The sequence below is a fragment of the Mustelus asterias genome, chromosome 2, assembly GCF_964213995.1.
Source record: "Mustelus asterias chromosome 2, sMusAst1.hap1.1, whole genome shotgun sequence".
Lineage (NCBI taxonomy): Eukaryota > Metazoa > Chordata > Chondrichthyes > Carcharhiniformes > Triakidae > Mustelus > Mustelus asterias.
The window spans coordinates 86,094,244-86,119,390 of record NC_135802.1 but is presented as its reverse complement, the minus strand read 5'-3'; the positions used below and the strand labels follow the sequence as shown (position 1 = coordinate 86,119,390).

Below are 25,147 nucleotides of genomic sequence, written 5' to 3'. Positions count from 1 at the left end.
AGGAAGCAAATGCTGCCATTGTGGGCTTCACAGAGAGAACACACCTCAGCATGGTTCTCATCCAGTTGACTCATGATTTTAGGGTGTCCCTTTCGTTGGCCAATTATGCTCACTTGAACCGAAAAGATCTTTCTCCCACTTCAAAGGACTTCACTTATTGGCTGACTGCGTTCTCCAGTTGAGATTTTAAAAATTGGTGCATGTCAATATTCAAACCTGCTCTGCTGCCTTCTCCACTCCTCTTGGCACCCTTACCCCACACAATATTCCTTGCCCCTCTGATACCCTTGAATGTCCCCCTGTTACCCTTGAACTTATAACCATCACTCTCCACAAACCTTCCTTCCCCCCCGAGCCCACATCTGTTACCATCCCTATTCCCGTGCTGACCCTGATCCCTCCTGTTATCCAAGTCATCTGTTTTGTCTGTTTCCGTGACCCACCAATTCACAGAACTCCACACCCAATGTGCAAGGCACTTCACTCCCTCTCACATCTCTGCACCTTCGACTTCTCTCCCTTGATCCCTCCCTACCACAGACATCCTGACTCCCTCCCTGAATCCATCCTTGCCCTGGACTCGCTCCCTCCTTCTCTCACCCAGTGTCCCTGTCTAATGCCCCTTAGACTGGCACCACTTGACCATCAACCTGTTGGACAAAGCAACGCTCCCCAAGGCTACTCACTCCAACTCCAGCAAGTTGACTACCTAGCTTGCTGCACGCCACTTCTCTGCAGTCATAAATCTGAAGGCACTTACTGCTCATTTGTGGATAACTTAATTGGAAAGGGGAACTTCATTCTGGTGAGATGGCCTTTTAATGAGCATGCAGGTGTATGCAAAAGTGCTTCCCGAAGCTCGGCGTCAGGGAAGCTTGACTGGCCTTCAGGCTTCCCTGAATTTAAGAGATTAGTTCCATCCCGCTGTGGAGTCAATTATGTTGGCCCGCCCACCTTGCTCCCCACTCCCAGGGGCAGCACAAGATTCTGCCCATTGCCCCTGGTGAAGGGTCATCCAGACTCAAAACGTTGGCTCTATTCTCTCTCCACAGATGCCGTCAGACCTGTTGAGATTTTCCAGCATTTTCTGTTTTTGTTGGATTTAACATTCATTTAAAGACAACACAGATGAGTGTAAATTGGAAAATTTCATAACATTTCTTCTATCATTTGATAAGTAGCATCAATACTTATATAACTTCCTCTGAAAAAGAATACTCAATTATAACCTGGAATTAATGTCAAAATGCCTGCCACTAAAGTAATAAATTAATCTCAGTATCAGAGAATCAAGGTTTATTTCTGTGGTAATTGTTGAATTTTATTTGATGTTTAGGATACGACAAATAGTTTGCAGCGAAGTTTTACGGTGGCTGTTTTGAAAAATATAACTATCAACTCTGCTGTTTAGAATTTCATAGTCCCATTAAAGATTTGACTTAATTCATTTTTGAAATTCAGTCTAATATTTTTACAAGCACAGGAAACAGCCCATTTTCTTTGTATCTGCTGTTCATCGTGTTGACAGGAGTATTCAGTGACACAATTCTGACATTTGCTTGAAAACAGAAAAAACTTACTTGAACAGCTCGTCCGCCAAGTGACTGATCAAGATTGACTGTGAGGAATGCTGACATGGTGAGTTCATCTTTAGTTGCATGGGCTCCTTGCCTGAAATAAATCAAGCTGATCGAATTAATTATCTTCCTTTTTAAATATAAATCAGAGTGCTGAATAGAATTTTTTTTTTTAAATTGAAGAGGAACATGACACAACACTTGCCGTGCCGGTGGGGTCAATATTGTGGGACGCACGCAAATTGCTGGCATGCTGCTGCTTCGATACCGTGGCGGTCATTTTGACTTTTGGGTGATAGTGGTATTGATTGAGTCAGCTGTACAAATCTCAATTTTAACTTCTATTCAAGACAATAGAATTGGGAATGATGTGTAATCGGTGTCTGAATCGATATGACCATTTTATACAATCAGTCAAAGTTGGAAGTACACTATGCATGAATGAATTAACCCAACAGAGCAGGGTGCCATGTACTGACAGTGCATAAACGGTGACTGGTAACTACACAACCCAAGGAATTTAGTTCATGGAGAGGAGAAGGAGCACTGAACAAAATTGGTATTTTAAAATTTGACAGTCCAGCTGCAGGTCAGCTGGATAACACAGGAAGACCCAGGAAAAAAAAAGACCCAGGAGAAAATGTGAATGTTTCTCTGTGGTGCACCCTCGAGGATAGGGCGCAAAGTGACAGCTGCACCTCACAGACCTCCACTGCTGATAGTATGGGACTCCAATGCCTGAAACATGCTTCATCCCAGTCACAAAACACAGGCCGGAATTTTACCAGCACGCCCGCTCTGATTCTCGCAGAACGGTATTCTCCGTTGGCCTCGAGCAGGATCTTACGAGCCTCAGGCGGGCAAGGTGGTAAAATTCCGGCAAAAGTATCCGTTGAACCTTTTCCTTGTTTCAGAAGGAAAAACAACCAGAAAGAGCAAAGCTGGAAAAGTGATACATCTGCTTCATAGATTATTGCATTCAGCGACGCCTTGATGCATTTCTGTTTAGTAAAGAACATAATGATTTGCCATCAATTTGCGATGACAACAATGTCCTTTTAAATCCCTTCCCAGTTGTCTTTGTGCTTGTAACAACTGCTTTACAAATAAGATAGAATTTTGCCTTGTAACTTAAAAATTAATTTGATAAAGTACAATAACACTGTTACTGTGCTTGAAAGGTTTGACAAATTGAGTTAATAACTGTGCACTCTTATTATCATTTTCAGCTTGTCAGTTAAAAAGATGTTAAATATATCAAAGTGACAATTATGGATCTCGGTTCAGTATAATGTCATCTTTCTCATGAAAGATGAATCATTGTGGAATCAAAATTTCCCTGATGAAATATCTCACTAATTTATGGATTTTTATTTGAGTAATTTGGATTTCACTGGTCTTGCAAAGAAAGCTCTGAGCATTGCTACCCAAATAATAGCAGAAGCACATAGTAATAAAGAGCACATTTGTACACAACAATGGAATGTAAAGACATATAAAAAAAGGCAAAAAATGCATATCATCTAATACAGAATTAATGGAAATGTACTGAAAAGAACAGATAGCTGCACTAATTAGGATGGAACAATCAAACTAATATAAAATGTTGAATTCATACTGTGTTCCCAACATGTTTAGAAATTCCACATTCAGTGTTTGGATAATGAAGAAGTATTTCACTTTGATGGCTGCTGTGACAAATGCAAATAGCAGCAGATAAGCTTGGAAATTTGCAATGCATTTACAATTTTCTTGGTGGAAGCTGGTCTCTTCAGCAAAATGAGAATAAGTTCAGCGCCTGTAACTCAGCTCACTTTGAGTAGCATTGCTTTAAACATTCCAAAGTAAGAGTGGCCCTTTAAAAGTAGTTCTTGATTACGGGGACACTGATTATATGGAAAAGTGCTTGGTAAAATGTTTTTCTCAGTTATTTATGAACCTCTTCTGAGTTATTTATGGGATAGATTCTCACCAGAGGAATATACAAAAGAAAACCACTGTTTAGAACATCTTGATGATTGTTTCAGATTTTCTGATCCTCATTTGAGAATACACACAAAAGAGGATATTGGCACCATTGTAAAAGGTCAAAGAGTATAATGACACTGCAACAGTGTCAGTTGTGGCTCAGTTTGGTGGCACTCACACCTACTGAACCAGAAGGTTGTGTATTTAAGTTCTATGCTAAGAAACCTGAGCACAAAAATCTCATTGACACTCCAGTGCAGTGCCAAGAGAGTGCTGTGCTATCAGAAATGCTGAGCTTGATTCTCAATTCATAGCGCTGATCTCTGCGAGGAAGGGGGAGATGTCTGCTGGAACAGGAACATCAAAGGCAGACAGCAGCTGGGAAAGGATCTGCCTCTGCCTTGAATAAGAGAAGGTGGCAATAATTCAGAGGGCCAGAACCTCAATGCTCAGGGAATTGGCCAACACTGTGCCAGATCTTGCAGGAAAAACCTTGGTGGCAAAAATGTTTCCAGTTCAAAAGAAAATCTTGCAGCTCCCTGCATCGAACCAACAGCTGTGCCATAACGTGCACAGGTTCTGGGTTGGCAATTTCCCATGTGAATATCACCTACTGGCCCTCCTGGCCCGTTAATCAGCTCCTCAAGGAGTTTAATTGGAAGCGTGGTCCCAGCTCCCCACCTCCCATTTGGCATTGGGATCCAGTGACACCCTAAAATAATTTAATTTTCACTGTGCACCTGCATCCTTGCTTGCCCCCTCCTCTGCTTGTCTGCTCTCTTTGTAAAAGATGCAATGGCACTATTGTGGAGAAAAGCAGAGGAATTATCCTCGGAGTCCTGGTCTATACTTATCCCTCAATCGCAATCACTAAAAACAGATTATCTGCTCAGTATTATAATCATCTTTTACGATATGCTGTGCTTCCTACAATACAACAGTGAATGCATTTTAAAAACATTTTGTTCATTGGCAAGTGTTTTGAGGTGCCCTGAGGTCATTGAAAGCATTATATCAGTCTTTCTTCAGCAGTTGAAAGAAAATAAACCTTACAGGAATTCACAAAACAGATTTTGTCAGTTTACACTGTGTCCAAACAATCCATCACTGAATTAATATGCATATGCTCAGCATGTCCAAACAGAAATGAACATAACAATTAAGATAAAAATTAAGATAATCTTTATCTTATTAAGTATAAGTTCTGTTCCTAATATGGAGCTTGTCCATATCAAAGGGCACATGATGAACTCTGTAATTGGGACCTGGTTATACAGTGAGGGTGGTTTCCCCGAACCTCAGTTAAATGTCTGACGTGATAAGCCTCCAATTACCTGGCTCACCCAGCTTTCATATTTCAGGTAACCAACCTTATTGTGTTTGAGATGGAACTTCCCTCCAACTCCAAGAGGAAGTCCTTTAGAGCTGCCAGTCACTCGAAGGTCAGCAGCTCTGCACATTGTCAGTGCCAGCAGGAGCACAGGCTCTGCTGGTGCAGCAGGGAGGCAGCCATCAGCAATGGACTCAAGACATTCAGGTACATTGAAGATCTCGCTAGGGCCAGGCTGACGAGCCCATGAGGAGAGGGGGAGGGGCACATTGGATAGGGTGGGATGGGAGTGGTGAGAAGCAACACTTGGGAAGGTGCCTTTGGAGGCTCAGTACGCGGCACATTCCCCAGCCCCCCAAAACACACACACACCACACATACACACACACACAACATTTAATTAAATTTGCAAAGTGCTGTAAATGGAGCTGTTATGAAGAATAAGAATCCTCAGATCAGAGTGTGAGTAATCTCAATAGAGGCAAATATATTTTTTAAATGTTAATACAGGTGCTTAAAGGCATCTCCAATTTTAATATTAATGTATTCAAAATACAATTTTTATAAAGCAAAATGGCACATGATTGAGGTAAGTTACCTAATATATAGTACAATACATGGCTTTCAAGTTAATAAGGAAAGCTCAAAGGTTTCAAGATGCCTACTGATGTTATTTTTTATTTTGTATAAGGAGGCTGAAAGAAAAGTACAAAATCTAACAACACTCTTAACATTTAAAACCTTCTTTTGTATGAATTCATTATTATTTGTTTCCTTTTTTTGTATTTTTAGAACCTTTACAATGTTTCATGAAAAGCAGCAAATCCAATAGGAAGAGGCACTGAGGGTGGCAGGGGTGCAGAATGTGGGGGACTTGAAAGTCCATCACTAATAATGGCATGATACTGCCACTACTGACTGAGCTGGCCAAGTCCTGAACGATATAGCTGCTAGACTGGGCCCGTAGCAGGTGGTGAGGGAAGCAACAAGAGGGAAAAGCTTACTTGGTCTTGTTCTCATCAATCTACCTGTCACAGATGCATCTGTCCATGACAGTATTAATAGGAGTGATCACCGCTCACTCCTTGTGGAGACAAAGTCCAATCTTCACGTTGAGGATACCCTCCATCGTGTTGCATAGCACTATCATGCTAAACAGGGTAGGTTTAGAACAGAGCTAGAAGCTCTAAACTGGGCATCCATGAGGCACTGTGGACCATCAGTAGCAACAGAATTGTTTTCAAATTTAAACTTAACCTCATGGCCAAGCACATCCCCCATTCTACCATTACCATCAAGCTGTGGGATCAACCCTGGTTCAATGAAGTGTACAGGAGGGCATTCCTCATTCCTAAAAATGAGGTGTCTGCCTGGTGAAGCTACAACACAAGACTCTTTGCATGCTAAACAGCATAAGCAGCAATTTATAGACAGAGCTAAGCAAGCCCACAATGAACAGATGAAAACAAAGCTCTTCTGTCTTACCACATCCAGTCGTAAGTGATGGTGGAATGATAAACAACTCAGTGGAGGAGGAGGCTCCATAAATATCCCCATCCTCAATGAGCCGGTGCCCAGCACATCAGTGCAGAAGACAAGCTGAAGCATTTTCAACAGTCTTCAGCCAGAAGTGGTGAATGGATGATCCAACTCAGCTTTATCCTGAGATCCCCAGCATCATGGAAGCCAGTCTCCAGCCAACTCAATTCACTCCATGCTGAAGGCACTGGACACTGCTAAAGGCAATGGGCCCTGACAATATTCCAGCAATAATGCTGAAGACTTGTGCCCCAGAACTTTCCATGCCCCGCAATCTAGAAACATTGCTCAGGTGTGTCCTGTCCACAAAAGGCAGGACAATTCCAACCCAGCCAATCATTGCCCCGAAGAGCTGAGCTCCAGAGGTGAAGTGAGAATGACTGCTTTTGACATCACGACAGTGTTTGACCACGTGTGGCATCAAGGAATCCCAGTTAAACTGAAGTCGATGCGAATTGGGGGAAAACTCTCCATCATTTGTATTAAAAAGCTCAAAGGAAGATGATTGTGGTCATTGGAGATCAATCGTCTCAGTCCGAGGGCATCACTGCTGGAAGTTCTCAAAGTGGGGATGCTCGCTGATGATTGGGCAATGTCCAGCACCATTTGCGCCTCCTCAGATACTGCCAGGTAATGTCCATCTCCAACAAGAGAGAATCTAACCATCTCCCCTTGACATTCAATGACACCACCATCACTGAATCTGCATCCATCAACATCCTGAGGATTACCATTGACTTGAAACTAAACTGGACTAGCCATAAACATACTGTGGCTACAGGAGCAGGTTAGAGGCTAGGAATTTTGCTTTGGGTAACTCACCTCCTGATTCCCCAAATTCTGTCCACCATCTACAAGACACAAGTCAGGAGTGTGATGGAATATTGTCCACTTACCTGGGTGAGTGTAGCTCCAACAACACTGGAGAAGTGAGACAGCATCCAGGATAAAGCAGCCTGCTTGTTTGCACCTCATTCACTATCTTTAATATTCATTGACACATTGACACATAAGTGGCAGAATTGTCTATCATCTCCAAGATGCACCACAGCTAACCACCAAGATTCATTTGACAGCACTTTTCAAACCCACAACACCTATGACCTAGATGGAAAAAGCCATGGGAACACCATCACCTGAAAGTTTCCCCAAGCCACAAACCGTCCTGACTTGGAACTATATCATCATTCCTTCACTGCCACTGGGTCAAAACCCAGGAGCTTCCTATAAGTGCTGTGGGTTCCAGAAGGTGGTGCACCACCCCCGTCTCAAGGGCAACAAATTCTGGCCCAGCCAGTGATGATCGCATGCTGCGAAAGAAGAAAAGAAATCCTATGCTGAATGTTGTTTCTATTATTTTTGTCCAGCGAGTGATTTTACTTCAAGCTGCTTTCTTCAGTTAAGCGCTGTAGGGTATGGTGGAGGTCAATGTCAAAATGGTGCACACTGCTCATTTCTTCACTCTCTGTCACAAGATCACTTGTATTGGGCATGACAGACAATGTCAGAGTCTTCTTGCCCCAAGGAAGAAGCATTCCATCTGGTCGCCTCACTTTGAACTGACAGAACCCATTATAATCAGGCTGTTGCACTTTACAGTGCCAGAAATGGAAGCTTCAACCTTCTGCCACTTACTTTTGAAAACCTACAAAATGGCTGGTTTAGTTTAGTTAACCTTTCTCTAACTGCGTAAAATAGAGAGATTCAAATTTGAATGAATCATCCATTGTGCTTTCATTTGCTAGTATAAATGGCATATTCTATCACATCAAAATTCAATATCCTACATTTACATACTACTTAGCACAGTCCACAGAGTTGCCACTTTAAGGGAAATTTTAAATCTCCATGCTTAATTTCCAATCTGTAGCAATTTTAAGCTGTGGTTTAATCAGGTGCCTGTGGGTACCCACCTGGTCCTACATTTATGCAAATCAGGATCCTATGATGTGAAGAGTTGGCATTGCAACTGCTAATAGGGTGGTTAATGAAACCTGGTTGGTAGGAAGCAGAAGTCCTGTTGGACCACTGGTAAACACTCCTATGCAAGGACAGAATTGTTCCTCATGATTTTACAATGTAAGTTTGGGCCTCCATTGTCCCGTGCTTCCTACCATGATGTTTGCCAACTCACCCTGCCATCCCCCCTCCCCCCCCCCTCCAACTACACTCTACAACTTAGCCGACTCCCCATGGGCAGACATCAGCTGGATGTTCTTCAAGTCACAACAACTGCCAGCAATTTGTTTGCCCATTGGGCAGCATGATGGCACAGTGGTTAGCCCTGCTGCCTCACAGCGCCAGGGACCCAGGTTCAATTCCGGCCTTGGATCATTGTCTGTGTGGAGTCTGCACATTCTCCCTGTGTCTGCGTGGGTTTCCTCCGGTGCTCTGGTTTCCTCCTACAGTCCAAAGGTTGATTGGTCATGCTAAATTGCCCCTTAGTGTTGGGGGATTAGCAGGATAAATGTGTGGGGATGCGGGAATAGGGCCTGGGTGGGATTGTGGTCAGTGCAGACTCGATGGACCAAATGGCCTCCTTCTGTACTGCAGGGATTCTATGATTCTATGAGTGGACAGCAGGCCTGTATTTGGAAATGAGGTCTGGCTGTTAAAATCCCATCAAGGACTTAAAATTCCTCTCTACCTTTTTTTCAGTTTCCTCCAATTTTCTCTCCATTTCTGATGGCACTGGCTAATTTTTAGTATACAATACAATGGGCATTGACTGTCCGCTCATACTTCACTTCTACTGGGAGTACGAGGCAGCTGTCAAATCTGAGTCTGATCATGGCTTTACTTGACACACATGTTTTCCAGAGTGGAAGTCCTATTGAATTTCCCCTACCTAGTCAAGGAAAATGAAGTCAAATATCACCTTCACCCTTAGCCTGACTTAACTCTGCTTATCCAGCAGAGCCCAGAAATCAAGTGCCTATGAGCCTATCCAGCACAGCTCGGCACTGATAATGTATTTTCAAATTGAACCATCTGCTGAGCCAAATACTTTTACCACTCTGTTAGCACCAACAGGAAATGTAAAATAATTTAAATAGATTACATGATTATTTACAAATCATTCCCCATAAATCAATTAAAACATTTGCTCAAACTTCTCTTTTCTGAATTTCACTGAACTATATGAGCAATGTCATTAATCTACATTTTCACTTCAAGTGCCAACTAACCTGGTCATCTTTTCTAGCATCTTCTTTCTTGTCAAATTTCAACTTTCTAATAGTTGTGCCCTCCCCCACCCTTAAATTATGATACTATTATGCTACAGAATATTTTAGCTGTTAGTTAATTTAGCTTTCATTTGGAGCCGTTGCATTCCGACACTCCTTTAGGTTTGTACTTGTTATTCTTGTGCCATGTTCTGTATTGAACTACTTTCTGCCTTTGCTAGTCCTGTGACTATAATCTGTATTTTGCTGTGAGAACTTCACAGCATTCCCAGGGGAGAGAGCCTCCAGTCAGTAACGGTGCTCTGCTCACAAGGAAAAAACTGCTGCAGTTCTACTTAAATTAAACATCAAAGCACTGTTGTATAACACCAGGCTCTGACAGCCAAATGCTTTCATGCCTTTCAGTATGACAGCTTATTGGCAGATTTACTTTACCGATGCTGATGTGATATGACTTGTAATAATTTTATTTTCCAGAAATATGGTTTTCAGATTGTCTCATTTGCAGTAATAAATGTAACATCATTCAGTGCCATAATTCAAACCATCTTCTCTTAATCAGGCCATTCTAATAAGCAAAGAATATCTCTTCTCCTCTTGATATACAGCTGAACATTGAGCAGAAGGTTTTTACTGGATGAAGACATGACAGTAGTGGAAGTAAAATGGTGGGGAAAGCCTCCCGTTTAGTACCTGCTCTCAATTTTCCCTGCACCACTTTAAAAAAAAAAATTCATGGGATAAGAGCATCACTAGTAAGGTCAACATTTATTTACCATTCCTAATTACCACTGAGAAGGTAGTGTTGAGCTACCTTTTTGAACCACTGTGGTGTAAGTACATCCACAATGCCTTTAGGAAGCAAGGTTCCAGAATTCTGACCTGCTTCATTAAAGGCACTGTGATATAGTACCTACTCAGGATAGTGTGTGACTTGGAGGGGAACTTGCAGATGTTGGTATTCCCATACATCTGTTGCCCTTACCCTGCTAGGTCGTAGAAGTTGCAGGTATGGAAGGTACTGTCGAAGGAGCCTTGGCACACTACTTGGGAAGGATCTGCAACCGGTGCCTGACGTGGCTTCCAGATTCATCAGGTAGTCCCTTTAAGATGCACATTGGGGTCCTATGATGTACACAGGACCTGCATGCTATTTTGGAACACAGGTGGATGGAGCTTGCAAATGAATTGAAAAGGAGCAAAATGTCCATTTTGTTTTGGAGCTGGGAGAAACAGGAGTGCTCCTCTGTGGTTCATCTAAATAACGGGAACTTCCCCCATTCAGGAATGTCCCTTCCTCCACATCCTGACTTACATTGATATTGGCTAGGGTGGACTGCCTGATAATACCTGGTCGGTAACTAATGAGCTGCAGCTGGCACCCACTTGGTGCCCAATGCGCGTCAGGAGTGTTATAAAATAGAATAAGATTTGACATCACACCATGTAATGAGCTATTAGGAGAGATGAGACCAAAGCATGGCTGATAATGTAGATTTTTGAGAAGCATATAAAGGAGAGAGGGAGCAAGAGAGAGAGAGAGAGGCAGGAAGACAGAGTTTTAGAGAGAGTAATCCAGAATATAGGGTCTTGGCAGCTGTAAACACATGAAGGGGTTTTTTCACCTTTCTTGCTGACTGGACTAACCTCTTCTCTAAGCTACGAAACTGGTTTTTGTATCTTATTATTAAATCAAGCTTACTAAATTAGAGGGTAAGAGAGAAATAAGAATTGATATACCCACCAGGTATAAATGATTTGCCCCAATCTGTATGTGTAAAGAATGATGTAACAGTCTCCACCAAAGAATTGTCCATAGGTACTAGGGTCAACAGGAATCCGACCATTGCTCTCAACTCGCCAAATCTAGAAGAGAGAAATTTGAAAATATATCCATTCAAATACACATCTCAATAAAAAGCACTATGCAACTTTAAATTGTCTCAGTTTATCACACAGCTGGTGAAGAATGTCAGTGAAGGAGCTGCGCTATGTGAATAAGTTTTGATTTTGACACAATAGGCGGGATTTTACAGCCTCACTCGTCCCGAAACCACCAAATCCCATCCGAGATCAACGAACCTTTCCATGGTCTGCCCCTCACCCACTCCCGATTCCCGTGGCGAGTGGGACAGTAAACATCCGGCCATGGAATCAAAATAAAAATGAAAGCCTGCACTGACACATGTTCCAAAGTGCTTCATATGTAATGAATTACTTTTGAGCTATAATCACTACCATGTATCAAGAAAAATAATTACCTGCAGAGTGTGGTGATAATGGCATTAAACTAGCAATCTGGAGACTAAAGATAATGCTTTGTGGATATCGGTTCAAATCCCATCCTAATTAGCTGCTGGAATTTAAATTCAATGAATCAATAAATGCACGGAATTTAAAAAAATATGAAACTGAAAGGCTAGTCACAATAATGATGATCATGAAACAATCATTAATTGTTATAAAAACCGACCCGGTTCACTAATGTCCTTCAGTGAAGGAAATCTATCATTGCTTGGTCTGGCCTACATATGACTGTAGACCTACAGCAACGTGTTTGATTCTTTATTGCTCTCAGAGGCAATTAGGGACAGGCAACAGATGCTGATCTTGCTATTGACACTAACATCACAGCAAAGAATTAAGAAAAAGGCACAGGGGATGATTTTTATAGGGCACTGGTGAGGCAACACCAAGAGTATTGTGTGCAGTTTTGGTGTCCTTATCTGAGGAAGGATGTCCTTGCTATGAGGGAGTGCAGCGAAGTTTTACCAGGCTGATTCCTGGGATGACAGGTCTGTCATATGAGGGGAGACTAAGTCGGTTAGGATTGTATTCATAGGAATTTAGAAGAGTGAAAAGGGATCTCAATTAAACTTATAAAATTCTAACAGGGTTAGACAGGATAGACTCAGAAAGAATATTCCGAATGGTGGGGGAGTCCAGAACTTGGGGTCATTTTTGAGGATAAGAGGTAAACCTTTTAGAATTGAGGTGAGGAGAAATTTCTTCACCCAGAGAGTTGTGAATGTGTGGAATTCACTACCACCGAATGTAGTTGAGGCCAAAGCGTTGTCTGATTTCAAGAAGAAATTAGATATAGCTCTTGGGCTAAAGGGATCAAAGCATATGAAAGCGGGAGCAGGATATTGAATTTGATGATCAGCCATGATCATAATGAATGGTGGAGCAGGCTTGAAGGGCCTAATATCCTGCTCCTGCTTCTGGTTTTTATGTTTCTATGTTTACTGCTAGGCAAGGTCAGTAATGAGTTAGCCATCTTATGCCTGTTCAATTTTCCTTCACTACAGTGTTGAGGCATTAAACTAAAATCCTGTCTACCCTCTACCCTGGGCGGCACAGTAGCACAGTGGTTAGCACTGCTGCTTCACAGCTCCAGGGATCTGGGTTCAATTCCTGGCTTGGAGTTTGCACATTCTCCTCGTGTCTGCGTGGGTTTCCTCCGGGTGCTCCGGTTTCCTCCCACAGTCCAAAGATGTGCAGGTTAGGTTGATTAGCCAGGTTAAAAATTGCCCCTTAGAGTCCTGAGATGCGTAGGTTAGAGGGATTAGCGGGTAAATATGTGGGGGTAGGGCCTGGGTGGGATTGTGGTCGATGCAGACTCGATGGGCTGAATGGCCTCCTTCTGCACTGTAGGGTTTCTATGATTCATGTGGAAGATTTTAAGGCAATTTTGAATAGCAGGAATTTTCCTGGTGTCCTGACAAAGGTTTATCCCTCAATCAGTATCAGTAAAACAGATAATCTGTTCATTTAGATCATATTATTCATGGGATCTCGATACATCAAATTTGGCAGCCATGTTTATCTATGTTGCAAAAAGTTACCATATCAAAATATATTTTATTACCTGCAACTCTGGGGTCATAAAAGACTATTTTTGGGAAACTTTTTTTTTGTTATCTGTTTACCTCGGTTACAATAGTCTCCTCTGCTGCTGTATAATCCTATTCTTGCCAAACCCAAAATAAACAGTTCCCATACAGCAGAAGGGAGAATCACAGTAAGAGGCAACTCCATGCACTCTTCAGCAACAAATGACAAAGTGACACTGACAAAGTCCTCTCAAGTTCAAACTCCCTCTCAAACTGGCATGGAGAAAACTACAAAAGGGTGAGGCAGATTTTAAGAATTTAAATTCTGATAACTTTTCTTTGTCACTGAGGTTCATTACCATCATAAAGTCATCAACCCAAAGAAATCAGCCAAAATCATTAACAGCCCTAACTATAACTTAATTATAGCTAATTGCCTACTAATTGTGAAAAACATAAATCACCTAACCACCACAGAAACAAATGATCATCAGTCATTATTGACTGATAGTGTAGTAACAGTTTTGATTCGCTTCTCGGCCTTTTGGCTAAGATCAAGTGTAGTTATGCGGATGCTGCACTTGGTTGAGGTCATTAGGTTACATTGACGCTTCATATGTTTCATATGAAGCAATTTTTAAAAGCGGTATCTCGGCCTTTTGGCTAAGATGCAAATGAGCTCAAGTCTTGGAGGAGGAATTGCTTCCCCTCCTCCAATCAGCTTGGCTCATGTAGATCAGGCCCATGACAGGGTAAATGGTCGCTTGCCCTGTCTTGCCAGCCTGGATCGGAAATGTCTCAACTTGTTGAGACTCTGAATTGGACTTGATTTGATTGAATTGAAAAAGTATTTAAAAAAAACAGTTTTGATTGTGTAACTGATTTTATACTATTCTGTTTGTGCCCTGTGATATCATAGAGTTGTTTCTGATGATAGCTAAGCTTCCCCTGGTGTTAATGGGGCAGTAACAGGCTCAAAATATTGTTTCATTAAAACCTACGATGAATCCAGCTCCATTTCAAAAGGGCCTTTCACTGGATGTCCTCAGTGGTTCCCCATTTGAGGTGATGGTCTCTTTTAATATGGAAGTTAGGTTCTATGACATAAACAGGACCCTAATTGCCATACCTGAACTGTGTCTGCACTGTGCAAACTGCTTGCAGCTCCAAAGAGGCGCGGCACAATCAAGTTAAGTTTTGAATTATTTTGTGGATCACAGGAAGACCATGGCGTTCCACCTTGGAACTCTACTCTCTGCAATAGCAATCCCCTTCCCCAGAACCTACCTCACCAGGGACCACCCTGGCCTGCTCTGTGGGGTCTCAATCCAATAATGCAACATATTTGGCACTGTACAGTCTATTTAAGTGAAGTTGTTGCCACAACCCATGGCCGGCTAATATCCTTCCAAAATAGTTTGCCCAGAAAGTCAAAATTGACCTCAATGCCCTTAGTTTAATTAGCAAATACTTCTCTCAGAAAAGAGGATTCCTCTAACTTAGAATGGCGAGGGTGCAAATAGAACAGCCCGGGCTGGTGGGATTTAGCACTGGATCATCATTTTGCAGGCTGACCACTCAGCTCAGACATAAAAGTCAGTGATGCAGTTTTAGCAATGCTAGGCTGGGAGGACCCTCTCCAAACATAGAGGATTATCTGCCTAAAGATCCATAGGCTGCAATGTGACCAACGGAAGATGACTCAGGACTCAATGGTGAGTTCAGCAATTTTAGATTTTGACTATTTTCCTCCATTTTAAACTTAAAAAAAAATATTCCATACATGTGATGCCTCAATGCAAAACACCTCTCTTCCTCTCTGACACCAAGCCATCTATTGTTTGCTCTTAAAGTTGCTACTTCCTGTTGCAGTTTTTACATTCTCCCTCCTTTTCAGTTCTGACGAAGAGTCTAGGACCGATACTTTGGGGCAAATTTTCCTGTCCCACCACGGGAATCGTAGCAGGCGAGGGGTGGACCATGGAAAAGTCAGCTGACCTCGGGTGGGATTTTCTGGTTTTGTGGCGAACTTGGCTGTAAAATCCTGCCTATCAACTCTGTTTCTCTCCTGATAAATGCTGAGACCTGCTGAGGTTTTCCAGCATCTTCTGTTCTTCTTTCATACATTCTAGTTCTGTTGAGTCACATATATTCAGCACTACTGGAACTAGTGTAACATCGAGTCACTTCCAATGCTACAGATTACACTCTTCTCATGTGAAAGGTTCAATAATCTAAAAAGTACACAAGTGCATAAAAGCAAGACTGGGATCATGATAATGCACCCACAACATGCAAGGCTTGCCATTAACATTGTGCCAATTTGTCTATTTCCATATGGTTTAAAATGGAAAACAAGGGAAAAAAACCTTTCTGCATGATGGAACTCTGCTTCTCGATAACAGCAAACTTGTGTTAAAACAGGGTTTAAGTTAGAGGAAAGAGAGAGGGGTTGATTTGATTTATTATTGTCACATGTATTAGTGAAAAGTATTGTTTCTTGCGCGCTATACAGGCAAAGCATACTGTTCATAGAGAAGGAAAGGAGAGTGTGCAGAATGTAGTGTTACAGTCATAGCTAGAGTGTAGAGAAAAATCAACTTAATGCAAGGTAGGTCCATTCAAAAATCTGGCAGCAAGAAAGAAGCTGTTCTTGAGTCTGTAGGTAGATGTCCTCAGACTTTTGTATCTTTTTCCCAATGGAAGAAGGTGGAATAGAGAATGTCTGGGGTGCGTAGGGTCATTAATTATGGGTTGGTGGGAGAGGAGAGGTATCTAACTGATCTCTGCTTTTATATCCACACTTCAAACTAATTTATCAAAGCAGTCACCAGCAGTTCAATCTGAAGGTAACCTGCAGTATGGATTGATCCAGTGCTGTACTGGGTCAGCAGAATCAGTGAGGACCATGTCACAATGAAACAACATTTACTGACAGCCTCCACTATCTGCCATCCAAGAAAGTGTATAGCCCATGAAATGATGGATTTGACTCAATGATCATTGCTGATGGCTGGTACAGATGTAGCTGCAGATGACCTCATTATAACCAGATAAGAGAAGGACAAATCACCCACCCAGGGCTTCCACTTTTGATCACAATCCAGAAATTCTGTTTGAAATATGGGCAGCATGGTGGCACAGCGGTTAGCATTACTGCCTCACAGCGCTAGGGACCTGGGTTCAATTCTGACCTTGGGTGACTGTCTGTGTGGAGTTTGCACGTTCTCCCCGTGTCTGCGTGGTTTCCCTCCGGGTGCTCTGGTTGCCTCCCATGGTCCAAAGATGTGTGGAAAATGTTCATTGGCCATGCTAAATTCCACATGGTATCAGGAGATTAGCAGGGTAAACATGTGGGGTTACAGGGAAAGGTCCTGGTAGGATTGTTGATGGTGCAAGCTTGATAAGCTGAAAGGTCTCCTTCTGCACCACAGGATTCTATGATTCTGTACATTTATATGGACTCTAACTAAACAGAAGATCAGGGTTGCATGTAATGGCCACAAGATCAAAGAGCCTCTTAAGAGACACACACGGCTGGTTATGAAGAATAGCCAATTGAATGAGATTCTGCAGTGTTTCTGTGGAAGCCACCACTTTCAGGAAAGCAAGGACAAGCTGGTGGAGAAATTTAATCTTAGAACTGCACTAAAGCAGAGTCTCTGAAATTAATTGGTATTGTTAAAATTTAGCTCCTCAGACCATTATTATCCAATTTCCTCATGACACAGTCATTTTATGTCAGCACACATACATACATGTCTTCAAACACATTTTCACTCTCTCTGTTTCATGTGAGGACTGTGAGTTACCTCTGTCTTTCCAGAACCGTCATCCACCATGTTATGATTTGCAGCCATCTGAGGACAGGTGTGCAGCTTTGAAGCATCAAATTTAACCTGCTTGATTTTTGCAATTGTCTCAGTGACGTAAACTTTTCCAAATCCTTCGCTTTGACCTTTGTCTTTCCAATTTTTAAAGAACTGTTTGAAGGTTGGAGTTTCGCCTCCTTCAGGAAGTACTTGAATCTACAGTGGAAAACAAAGCTTTATGTTGATGCTGCAGCAAATTAAGAAACAATGGTAGAAGAAAATTTAACAACCTCATCACCTATTTTGGTGTTAGCCTTTTCGATTGTAGCAGCTGAAAGAATGTCAACTACACAGGCACTGAAATGTAGGCAGGTGGTGTACCCCACTTATTGTGGGGATAATTAACCCGATAAACTAAACATCAAATGCTAATAAACCAGTAATGGTGTCTGAGCAAACCAAATGCACTAACATGTATATAAGGATCATAGGTTTGTTTAGACACTAGGAAGAGTTTGTACAGAAAAATTAACATACATTAATGTTCTTGGTATTTTGTGTGCAACTAAAGTTTTCCAGGTATCTTTGATCCAATTCAAATTTACTCTCCATCTGAACTCTCACACTCCGGGCTCCAAGACCCAATCTTACTCAAGGGTCTTTGTGAACTAACACCATTCTACAGGTTTTCTGGGCTAGACAGAATGTACGACATAACCGTTACTTCATTACCTGCCAAACATAATTTCTTCAAAGGGAATAACCACTGGATTTACATCAGTACTGCATAAACAATATCGATATGAATAACTTACAGGTATTAAGGAGCCTGCTAGGTACACATAGGATTACATAGCACAGAAACAATGCCACAGCCTAACCAGACATTTTAGTGTTTATGATCCACTCAGGTGTACTCCCATTTTTCCTCGTCTAAATCTATTAAATAATCCTCTCTTTCCTTAACCCTCATATGCTTGTCTAGCTTCCCTCTAAATGCACATATATTTAGAAACATACACTTAGAATTCTACAGTGCAGAAGGAGGCCATTCAGCCCACCAAGTCTGCACCAACCACAATCCCACCCAGGCCTATCCCCATAACCCCGAGCTAGTCCCCCTGACACCAAGGGGCAATTTAGCATGGCCAAACCACCTAACCCACATATGTTTGGACTGTGGGAGGGAACTAGAGAATCCAGAGGAAGCCCACGCTGACATGGGGAGAACGTGCAAACTCCACACAGACAGTGGTCCATGCCGGGAATCGAACCTGGGTCCCCGGCACTGTGAGGCAACAGTGCTATCCACTGTGCCGTATACTATCTGCTTCAGTCACTCCCAGTGGTACCGAGTTCTGTACCGTCAATACTCTATGGGTAAAGAACTTTCTTCCAAATTTCCAACTGGATTTTTTGGTGACTATCTTATATTGACGGCCTTTAGTTATGCTCCTCCCCATAAATGGAAATGTTCTCTCTGAATCCACTTTTATCAAAACCTTTCATAGTTTTAAAAACCTCTATTAGGCCAACCCTCCCATCTTCCTCCAAGAGAAAAGAAACCCAGTGTGTCAATCCTTTTCTGCGCATTCCTGGTATCATCTTTGTTAAGTTTTCTCTGCATCACATCCGATGTCTCAATATCATTTTTATAATATGGGAGCCAGAACTGCGCACAGCACACCAAGTGTGGTTTAATCAAGGTTCATTACTGAGCATAAAAATAACATAACTTGCCTACTTTTTAATTCTCAACCATCTAGATGTAAAACCCAGGCCTGGAATTTTGCAGACTTATGGAGACTCCATACCTTGTCCAAAATAATGAGCAGGCTAAGATTCAGAAATGTTGTTCCCATTTCCACCAGATTCTAATTTTTCCAGTAGGAGAAAGGGGCCAGGACATAATTCATGTATGGGAGAAACCCAAACCTAGCAAGGCATTTGAATGCAATGCTGAGTTCAAATGTACCCTATTTTCACTGGAGCAGGGTCTGATTGCCACAGTGATTTTGATTATGATTTTTAAGAATAGATGTCAATGATTATAAAAGATGGAAAAGGAACTGTTCAAGCTCCTGAGTTATTTAAATCCTCTGCCCTTTATATTTTAATTGATGCTTTCAGTTTTAATAGGTGTTTATAGTCATAACGGTAAGGGGTTTCGTTATAATATTATTACTTCTTGACAACCTATCGTCATCACAATGGGAGACTGCAAATTCAGTTTGATTGATACTTCCAAGAGCTTATTAAGGGTTTAGCTGTTTTTGTTGTAGAACTATGAATATAAATGTTTATTTTGTACAAGATATTAAGCATTCAAGAGGATTTAAATGAATTGGATTGACATTCATGAATTGGCGTGGTTTTATAGTGAAGTCTGTAATGGATACTTAGAACTTTATTTTATTTCATCTTAGCATGGCTAAGGGCTGCCCATGGTGAATGAGTTAGCAAGTAGGGTGCAAGAGAAATGGTGCTTAGAGGCATGTGTTCGTATAAGTTGGCACTAAGTTGGCAAAGGGACTTTAAGGGGCCATAGAGATGTATGGGGGGTACAGACAGGCATGGGGAGTGGGTAGAAAGGCATTTATGGACATGGAGGGTATGATGGGTCATTGGCAGGTGGGTACAGTGGCATAGGTTGGCCTGAGCCAATATGGAAGGGGCATAGAAAGTTCTGTGGGGAGTTGAGATGCAGTAATTGGAGACAGCCCGAGGGTTAATATTCAACCATACAACTAGAATGAACTCAGAGCATAGAGGCAGGCCTTTAACCAGATTGTCTCAGCACTCAATACATAAGGGGGAGAATATGCTGACACTGGCCATTCTTGCGGGGGAGGGAGAAGGGAAGGATCTTCTGGTCCCACCGATGGTGACCCCCCACAATGGATTCCCTGGTGGCAAAGGGTGTGAACAATGAGAAAAGGAGGAAGATCTGGCCAATGGCGGGCCACTGCAAAATATGCTGTCAGTGGAGGAGAGGGTGGGGCAGGGGAAGATCTTGGCCTTTCTTTGGTCTTATGTTATGGGTCACATTATTAAAGGCCTTTTGAAAGTCGAGATAAATTACATCCAGTGCACATTACCATTGCAAACTCTGTTACCTTTTCAAATAATTCAATAACATTGGTCAAACAAGAGTTTGCCTTTTGAAGTCCGTGCTGACTATTCATTGGTTTCTACATGTTCTTCTTCTCTTCTTTGGGAGGGATTCCATTATATTTCCTATCATCGAAAACTATTGGCTAAACATTGAGTGGTAATTCTTTTTTAAAAGTAATAACACGTTATGGATAATTTTATGTTGACAGCAAATAGAACATTTTGTTCACTGTTGCCACCCAGTGTAATTATAAAGAATTCCACGTCAGGTATACAGTATGGATAAACACAGATGTAGCGTCCTGTCATCTGCTCCAGTATTACAGTATTAACCTCAGCTGTAGATATTTACTACCTACTGTGCCACTGTGGCAGTATTATTCATTATTTTTACAATGCAAATGGAATCGTGACCTTTCTGAGTGTATCCTAATTTAATAGCAACTTCAATATGGACATTTTAAAGTTTCGACTTGCAATCAAAACCAGGGGTGAATCTCTCAGCCTGCTGTGCTGCTCTAGCATAGGTGGAGGTCATTTAGCGGGCTCCCCACTGAGCGCCACGGCCTCCCCACATCTCCAGCCATTTGATTTCTAGCGTTGTCTTCCTGTGGGAGGGGGTCGGGACTGCAAGGGGGGTGGGGGTTGGGGCTGCCCTGGTGCAGGAGGCAGGGATCGGGAGATCGAGACTGCTGGGGGGAGGGAGAAAATCGAGGCGGGCTGGTTGGGGGGGGGGGGTTCACGGATGGCCCGAAGACCTCCGGGAGGCCAGCGATCGAGGTGTGGGGAGGCCGGAGGGCAGCGTTGCAGGTTCTCAGGGCTGGCCGGCTATTGGGAGGACGGTAGTGCGGGGCTACTGCACATGCACCGATCTCCGCTATAACAGACCGGCACATGCGCAGTGGCCCGCTCAGTGCTATGCTGCCGTCCTCTTCAGCGAGAATAGTTAGGTTTCCCACCGAATTCAGTGTGAATCTCTTTGAGGCACTTTGCGGTGCACAGAGTGTGGGAGATCCATTCTGAAAATCCCGCTTAAAAAAACAGCGGGATTTACTCCAGTTTCTACGTGAATTTGGCACTTAGAATTTTTTTGGGAGAATCCCTCCCAGATCTTGATCAGCAAGAGAGCAGGTCAAAGAATCGGACTTAAATACCACCACACCTAATCTGCAATGCTCAAACTCCTGATTTTATGACCCAGAAAATGGGAGTTCCACAAATTGGGTTTCTCTGACTTATGTTCCTATCCAGCTCGGCTCTGTGCAGAGGTTGCTGTCAATTTATCCCACTGACAGTTGACCCATCATACCACCCAGCCATCTTATCATTCTTAAAATAAATGGAAAATCATAGATTTTTCTGCACCAGAATGTATGATTTGTTACTTACTAAACAAGCATACTACAACCAAAATGGAATAGCAAATCACCACCAAACCAAAATTCTGTAACAAATTAAACCTAACAAATCTAATTAAATGTACAAATTCTATATTTGAGGTTAAAAGCATAAATTGAATTTATAAAATATTAGTCTGAATGCTATGACACACTATTATACATTTGTACAAATGCAAGGATTATTTTGGTCATTGGACTTATTTCCTTTACATGAGATGAGGACAAGGAGAAGGCAGAAGCAATTGTTTAAATTTCTTCCAAAGTTTGAACTGACAGTGATTAATTGTGCGCCCCAGAAAAAAATATGCACCAGCTTGTCAACTTGACCAGGTGATTTGACTGAAGGCGATCTGTTTTTTTTCTGTGCTGGGTAATTTATAACTTCTGCTTAATTTTAGCTGAAACTGTATTAATCAGGCAAAGTCATCCTGGCAAGTAGACTGTTTAGCTATGGGGCAGTTGTCTGTCTTTTTCAGTACAAGGTAAGCAATGGAAGGATTCCTTGACAAGGCAATGATGAGGTTCAACTCGATTTGAATAACATCATTGATTGCTTTCAACCAAACAATAAACATATCCCAAGCACTTCTTGTAGCATATTCTGTCCCTTATATATATTGAAACATCTTAATCTCATTTGAAAATATCCTACCTGGCTATTGGATGGGTAGTTCATTTGTTTTATGAATCCCTCAGCAGTCTTCATAGCTGCCTTTCTCTCGCTTGGGTTTGCATTTTTACCTAAACATCAAAATATTTTCTTATTAAAAATCAGTGAAAAGTTAGGATTAACAAGGCTCGCGTAAATTTGTACCTGTTTTCATTTGCATGATAAAAAGTTAACTCAAATTTATTATTTCAATACTTTTTCGACTTGTCTTACTCAGTGCAATGTTGCATCCTTTCCTTTATTCAGGTGTTTCTTACCTCCATTTGCTTCAAGTTGCAACTGCCGAGTGAACAATAAACAAAGCTAAAATTGTGCAATCTTACACTGCAGAGGCCATTCGGCCAATCGGACCTGGGCCAGACCTTTGAAACAAAGTTAATCCCATTCATTAGGCTAAGGACTGAAATAATTCTAATTTCTCTCAATTGAATTTTGAAGAGAACAACTTAAAATGCAGTAAACCCTCAACATGCTTGATTGTGAAACCAAATGTTTTCTATTTATCCAAAATACTTTGAAGAGGGGCAACGGCCATTCATTCAATCCAGGTGTCACAGTTGAGAAGTGACAGTTAAAAATATATAAATATATGTATTCATCAGCTGAGCTACTTCATAAAGTCATTTTTTTCTGTGCTGTTCAAAATGGAAAATTCATGAGCTAACAAATGGCTCAGCCAGTTACCTGATGCCCTGCAGCAGTTTCAAGGTAATAACAATCATGGGGTTGGAGAGTCTAGTTCAGCTAACTCAGAACAAAGGAAAATCTTTGCAGGTTTTAGTCTCCCATAATGGTGCTAATGGCCGAAGCATTTGCAGTCCTAACATAACAGTTTTGACAAAGAGGGGACAGTTCGTCAACCCAACACAAGTGTCTCCAAAAACAAAAGAAATCCTGACTCCAGATAAATCTCAAGATTCCAGTGATCCTGTGTCCAACATTTAGGAATTATGTCACGTGACCTCCCCCAAGCTGCATTGTGATGATTCATCTGTTGGATTTGAATTCCAGTGGTTGCTCTCTCACACCCAATGTGAACAGAATTCCAGACAACAGCCTGTGCTGGGATGGTGGCAACAGAACAAACTCGGACCCTCATCAAACCTGCCAACTACTGGAACATTGAAACTCACGCTTCCCGACTGATTCATCCCACATGCCCTCTCTTGTCATGCAAGCCTCACTCTGGAAAGATGAGGGCATTCTACAATCAACCAATCTCCCCGAAGAAAGAACTTTCCAGTTGACTCATGATTCTAGACTTTGAACACATGTAAAACCCTACTTGTATTTTACTGTGGTCATGCCCTGAATCCCCTCCCTTTTTCCTTATCCCCTATTTATTGTGTAAGTGTAAAGGGGAAGCCCTCACGCATGTGTGAAAAAAAACCTGATGAAGGGGCAGCGCTCCGAAAGCTAGTGGCTTGTGCTACCAAATAAACCTGTTGGACTTTAACCTGATGTTGTGAGACTTCATACTGTGAAAAAAAACCCAACCCTTTATTTTCATTTTACCTCGTGTTTGCTTTGCAAGTTATTAACAGAGAATTGGAACATTTCCAAATTTGAGGGTTGGGGAAAATACACGACCATTTTAAAAGGAGGAAATTAAAATATTAAAAAAACACCTTTTTGTTATGGATGGGTAGAGAGTGGAGAAATCAGGGCAATTTAAATTCAGCCCCACTGTCCGTGACACAGAGAATTTAGGTACTGATTTGGCAAAAGCCTGGCTTGGTGGATTCTCAGCTGTGCTTTAGGTTACTGCGACAGTTTAACTCACTAAAATTGCACAGCTCACCAGCAGAGCACTGATAAATTTCCGAAAGACTGTTGTGATATTAGAAAGAATCTCAACACTCCTGCACCCACATCCACCCTGATCTCCACCCAAACCCCCCCACATGCGACACGGTGGCACAATGGTTAGCACTACTGCCTCACAATACCAGGGGCCTGGGTTCAATTCCTGGCTTAGGTCACTGTCTGTGCGGAGTCTGCACGTTCTCCCCGTGTCTGCGTGGGTTTCTTCTGGGTGCTCTGGTTTCCTCCCACAGTCCGAAAGATGTGCTGGTTAGGTGCATTGGCCATGCTTAAAATTCTTCCTCAATGTACCCAAACAGGCGCCGGAGTGTGCGACCAGGGGATTTTCACAGTAAACTTTAAACTTAAACACCAAATGAAAAATTCAATCCTCCAGCTCTTATCCTTGAGTCAGGGGAGATAATCAAGAATTAACATCGCCCTGACTTACTGCAGATTTGCATGATTGGGGTAGCAGTTAGTCGAGTTCCCCACAAAGGATCAACTAATCTCTCATAAACAAGCCTGTTATTTTGTTATTAATTCAACCTCAATGCCTATGTTAATTCTCCCTCTTCTCCTTCTATAGGACAGTCAGAAGTTGGTTATTAAAGAACCGACAAGTGTGATTTTCCCCTTTTTTGAACAGACAGCAGATCCTCACAACCCCTCTGAGATTTCATGGTAATCAGCACAGCTCCTCATAAAACATGTGAGTGCATAGCCAGCATTCTCCTTAATGGTATGTAAATGCACACCATATCCATTGAACACTGGCTCCACCTGCTGGAGGTTCAACACTTCGGTAACAACAGCTTCTCCCTTAAAATTCTCACAAATTAAGAACCAAACTCTGGTTGCAGGAGCACATTCTCAGACATTCCAGATTCCAGAAAAAATGTCTTTCAGC

At 42.0% G+C, this 25,147-nt stretch overlaps 1 protein-coding gene and 1 pseudogene across 1 annotated transcript in view; one reads left to right on the top strand and one right to left on the bottom strand.

Annotated features, from left to right (window-relative positions):
• scin (scinderin) overlaps positions 1-25,147 on the bottom strand; it is a 148,852-nt gene that overhangs the window by 64,169 nt on the left and 59,536 nt on the right. The window contains exons 7-10 of the mRNA XM_078238349.1: positions 22,417-22,505; positions 17,251-17,466; positions 11,347-11,468; positions 1,581-1,671 (exon numbers count right to left, since the gene is read on the bottom strand). Of these exons, the coding sequence (XP_078094475.1) occupies positions 1,581-1,671; positions 11,347-11,468; positions 17,251-17,466; positions 22,417-22,505 (518 nt within the window). The remainder of the gene's footprint in view (positions 1-1,580; positions 1,672-11,346; positions 11,469-17,250; positions 17,467-22,416; positions 22,506-25,147) is intronic.
• Positions 13,967-14,168, top strand: LOC144481633 (U2 spliceosomal RNA; annotated as a pseudogene).